Raw genomic sequence first — 5,171 nt, 5'->3', positions numbered from 1 at the left:
TCTCGCACCGTTTCGCCTGGCATAGTAAACACAACAGCTACTTAGTTTAGAACAGGGCAGAGTTTTCAGTCACTCAGAGTGGTGTCCTTCTACGAGGGAGTTGGGTGAGACCGCGCCTGGCAGTGCATTAGCATCTGAAGGCAACGAGCTGGTGGCTTTGGTAGCTCGACTACAACGCCTCTTTGGGCTAGCCGCTACCAGCCTCCCTCGTAGGAAGGTTGAAAAAAATTGGTGGAAACAAACCGTGCCTACACCAATACATTAATAAAGTGTAGTAGAAAAAGACAGAAAGACTTTACATCTTAGATTCTAGCTTGATGTACTCAATCGTGACGTACTCAGCCTTGTTCATAGCGTCACACAGACCAGGGGGACAGGATAGTTGTGTCAGAGGAGTGCTTCGCACTCCCCATAATTCTGGGGCTCCACGGAGACGCATTTTACGTCTGTTAATGGATTAACTCCGGTTAGAGACCACCTCTGTGTGGTTAGCACGCTTGACATAGATCAATTCTGTTCAAACTTCACCTTTCTCGGGATCGTTGCGTGAGTCTCCGCGTTAGCGCAAATGTATCACGTGTCTTACAACGTGCGGGAGCATAGGTTGAAGCTCTTGCTGCGTTGAACGCAGGGCGTTCCTCGAGGGTTCACTCGCCGTCAGGACCCAGGCTACTTATTGCAGTATCACCTCGACCTATGAGAGGTTCATCTCTCCTGAACCGGCATTCCCGGCGGGAATTTCCCGCTCACAATTGAGCATTTGCAGTTCCGGGACAACCAAATCACACTGTCAGGGTCGGTTTCTGTTTTACTGGGGGAACGCAAACTAGTGGGCATAAGAAAAAGTAACAACACACATTCTTGACTCTCACCCAATAAGCGATCCTTTAGCTCGTTACGTAGCTAAGGATAAGAAGATATAATTACACAATTAGAGCGCATCTTCACATTACTACACAGGGTTGCGAGGGTTATCAGAGCTCCCTGGTGTTGCTACGAGCTACGAGCTCAAAGTTTGAGGAAATATCTTTGATTTTTGTGCACTTCTACCCAGAATCGTGTGTTGATTTCCATAATGTAGTGAGAAAATTTACGACTTCAGCTGAGGAAAGTAAACACATATTTTCACACTGCTCTAGTCCTCTAAGTTTACAGTGTTCTGCCAAGGTCTGCTATCTTTCCTTGTGAGTATGTGTGTGTGCCAGCTTGCACGTGTATACAGCTGTGGTATCAGATTTAGTGTTGCACGATCAGCATTGTTGAACCGTGGCTAGCTTGGCTCAAGTTCTGCCTTGTTGGGTTCAATCAATCTCCACTGACCGAGTGGACTATCACCTACCGTTAAAGCTCTCTACATATATGCTTATTGCATTATTAATACATGTTTATAGCTATTTGTGAATAACAATATAACAATAAGCATAACCATAGATGGAGCTTCATGATTTCACGAAGATTGGTATAAGATCAAAGTTATATATAGATAAAACAGTTATCAATATATCTATTTGTCGCAGAGTTGAATTCCTCAATACCAACAACAGAGTAGCCGGGAGGTGCAATCTAACATCTATAACCCTCACTGATGAAGTTAGATGATCCTTTATCAATATGCTAAACCCCAAACAAGTCCTTATCACCCATTAACTGAGCACCAAGAGCGACAGTATATGTAGAAAGTATAACAATGGTATTAATGAGAGAGTGTAATCAGATGCTGCTTCTATGCCGTAGTCTCCAGATAACAGCATTCTTATCAAGATCTGGGCGAGAAGTTGTCTGGCACTCGGCGTTACGCAGCTCCACTCGCCGCTGAGGGATGGTCTTGATAGGCCCCGACACCACCGGTGTTGATTTCGGTCGATTCGCACCTAATCAATAACAAAGTCAACGCGATACATACAAGGAATCAGCTCACCTGAGTTCATAAGCATAGCCGCAGCGCGCTGACCAGCCTTGACAAAGTCATTCGGATCAATACTCTCTTCTAAAGTATCTGCTACGGCCCCATGCGGAGGGTTCACAATACCACCACTCTGAACGCTCGAAGTGTCCGCTGTTGGTGACTGCCATAAAAAGAGAGAATTGATAGGATGACCTCAGAGTAGCACGAGAGCTTACTTTTGGAGAGGGAGAAGCTGTAGGCAAGAGCACATGCTGCGATGAGTCGATGGGTTGGTATTCGATCCTGGCTGGACGATAATCTGGATGTGTTGGTGGTACCATATTAGCAAAGTTACTAGGTCTGATCCTCTAAAATGGAGTGATATCTCTGCTATTATACCTACTGGAGCGATTGACTTCTCCTGGAACTACTGCTGCTACTGCGAGAGCTGCTAGATCGCGACCGAGATCTGTTACGATGATGCCTCCTTCGAGACTTCCTCTTGCGCTCTTTTCTCTCTTTCTTTTTACGTTCCTGTCAAAACGACATGTCATAAACGTAGAGTATATCCGCAGAATAAGCGCGAGTTCAATCCCTGGCGAGAGCACGCACTTTCTCTATGAGCAGCAAGGCTAGCTGAGTGGCTGGGTCCATATTATTCAGTTGTTGTGCACTGCCAGGGTTCACAGCAAAGTTACTATTGAGTTCGTCGCCCCTATCAGCTGTTTCCTTCGACGACACTGGCTTTGAATTGCTCCTTAGATCCCCTGGAGGAACGATGATAATAATAGAGATTATATACAACGATAACTCACCAGTGACCATGGTCTCCCGTAGTTGCTGTCCAACACTATACTGCGTTTCGATCATCCTGTTCACACTAGCATGGACGAGAGTTTGAGAGTGAGGACAGAACTCTTTGGCGAGGGAATTGGCCTCATTGATAACAACAGTTGTGGGAATATGCTGATGGTTGAGAAGCTCGAAAGCAGCCGTCCTGAAGACATAATGGTAAGGATGGGGACCATGGAGTGCAGGTTGTGAAGGAGATGACGATCAATGGCATGATAAGTAAACTGTAGGAAGTAGCAGATGGGTGAGGATTCCAGACAACTACTCATACCACACCAACTTCAACTTATTCCCAATAATAGCAAGTAGAGGTGTGCGAATTCCAAGTTCAACACAGGAGATGCCCGACGAGGCGGAGTGTCATGTTTAAAGAGAATAAATGCACTACTGAAGGATATACCCTCGAGATCTCATATTCCCGTCACCACCACTACTACGACTAACCCGTTACGTTAGGACCTCATTATTGATAGTTCGGAGGAGCTTAGCGACTTCTGCAAGGATTCATCGAGTATGCTGATGATCCATCTATCACAATACACCAAGTTCGGCACCATACCTGTACAGAATCGAGTGCAGACCAATATTGGAAAATATGCATGAAAATTCTGAGGAAATTTTGAAAAATTATTATTAGTTTCTGTACACTTCTCTAGTATCGTATATAAACTTCTATAACTAGTGAGGAGAGTACTGAGCTCAGCTGAGGAAAGCGAACCCGTCTCCTTGCAGCACTTGAGAGGAGTCCAGAACAGTGTGGGGAAAAATATGCACATGGTCAACTACATGTGTTGATAAATATATGGAAATTCTGTGAGGAAATTTTGCGAGATTCTTATCGAATTTGTACGTCAACTTTTGAACTCCGTAGAGGAAAGCCAACACTGGCGTAGACAGCAATAGAAGAACGAGTAATACTACCAGAGAGTAGCTCCTCAGTGAAAATGTAATACTCGGCTGCTTTCGGTAGTTTCCTCATAAATTCACTAAGACAAGAAGCTTATGAGTATTCATAGTAATACTCCTACTCAATAGCAACGTCCACCTCCGTGATAGTGTGTGGAGTCTTATCGTCCCAAGCCATCAGAAACAGTACAGCTTGCCTCCTATTCTCGTGCCGTTCAATGCGGACTCTAGGGCGGAAGTCCTTAACTGGACGGAGGGCAGTAGGGCCATGGTTTCCGCTAGCTGTGTGAGTGTGAAGGAGTCTATCATCAGTGGGGAAGTACGATTCGGATCTCCTCGTAGACGATTCACTCCGTTTGGGTGTGGCCTCTCGATATCGCCTTTCGCGCCGTTCACGGTCGTATTCCCACTCATCGTTGCGTGCCTGGGAAAAAACTCTTTAGTATCGTAAAATATTCACCTCTACGAAATTTTGAACACCATTATTGGCCAAAATTTTCGTGAAAAATCAGAAAATTTTCCGAAAAAAAACTCATGAGCTGTTGTTAGTACCTTCCGCCGACCTTTTCTTCCACCATCACGGGAGCCCCCTCTGGAAGATCTACGCCTTGGGGACCGTTCACGAGAAGTGCTACGGAACGCGTACATTCCTTATCGATTGCTTGGGCGCGCGCTATTACCATCACGGGCCGTGACGCCTGTATTTTACCAAACCCGAATTTAACCAATACAAAACCGCGCGCCAATATAATCGATGAAAAGGGTAATGTTTAAACAAAATCGGAATTTATATTTTTGTCACGATTTTTTCCAAAATATTGCTAATGTTCATTTCTAACTCAAAAACACAATCCTGGAAGAAATACTTGCATATGATTCGTAGCTAAGTTGGGAATAAGTTAAGTATTCTGATCCGAAGGTCGCTGGTTCGATTCTATGTTATTCTTTCTCGTTAGGACTCTTGATGTTTCTTGCATATGCGGGAACTTGTCGTTTTTAAACTGTTTCTTCTGTATTTGCAAATGAGCGAACGATGTTTCCCCTGCGTAGTGGGCTTTTTCTTTGTTTTTTTACCTACGAACTAGCTCACAAGCTTAATTAGTTATCCCCGACTATGTGTTAAGTGGTCTTGTTAGAGACTGGCAGTGAGACTGAGATCTTTAGTTAGGAGTCCGCATACTGTATCATCTGAGATCAATCGCAAATGTCATTTTTATCTTCTTGAACGAGTCGCGTTTTTACAGTGTCAATTAATAACTTATTAATAATGCGCTATTAACAATACACGTTCACATTATCATAATACTGTCGCTACGACAGTAACGACAGTGTCGTAGAACGCGGGTAGGTCCCTCAGCGACCGTCGCTGGGACAATGCGCCTACTTCACAATGTGAAGTTCACATCACACAAATCTCTAGCGAAATTATTGGAAGTAGACACGCGAATAATCTTGGGAATTGCTAGCGCGACGGACTTACCCGGGCAGTTGCCAATTGCCACTAGTAGATTATTGCTGTAATATAGGT

At 44.5% G+C, this 5,171-nt stretch overlaps 1 protein-coding gene across 1 annotated transcript; it reads right to left on the bottom strand.

Annotated features, from left to right (window-relative positions):
- Positions 1 to 1,710: 1,710 nt before the first annotated feature.
- On the bottom strand, positions 1,711 to 2,226 carry Pmar_PMAR024134 (hypothetical protein; the record flags this gene model as incomplete). The annotated part of the gene is made up of 3 exons (XM_002777248.1): positions 1,711 to 1,871; positions 1,919 to 2,066; positions 2,122 to 2,226. 3 exons carry the CDS (start codon positions 2,224 to 2,226, stop codon positions 1,711 to 1,713), a joined length of 414 nt encoding a protein of 137 aa, XP_002777294.1.
- Between the last annotated feature and the right edge of the window lie 2,945 nt (positions 2,227 to 5,171).

Source organism: Perkinsus marinus, assembly GCF_000006405.1.
Source record: "Perkinsus marinus ATCC 50983 genomic scaffold scf_1104296952136, whole genome shotgun sequence".
NCBI classification, from domain to species: domain Eukaryota; phylum Perkinsozoa; order Perkinsida; family Perkinsidae; genus Perkinsus; species Perkinsus marinus.
Note: the sequence above shows the minus strand (reverse complement) of the source record. Positions and strands in the feature narration are given on the sequence as shown.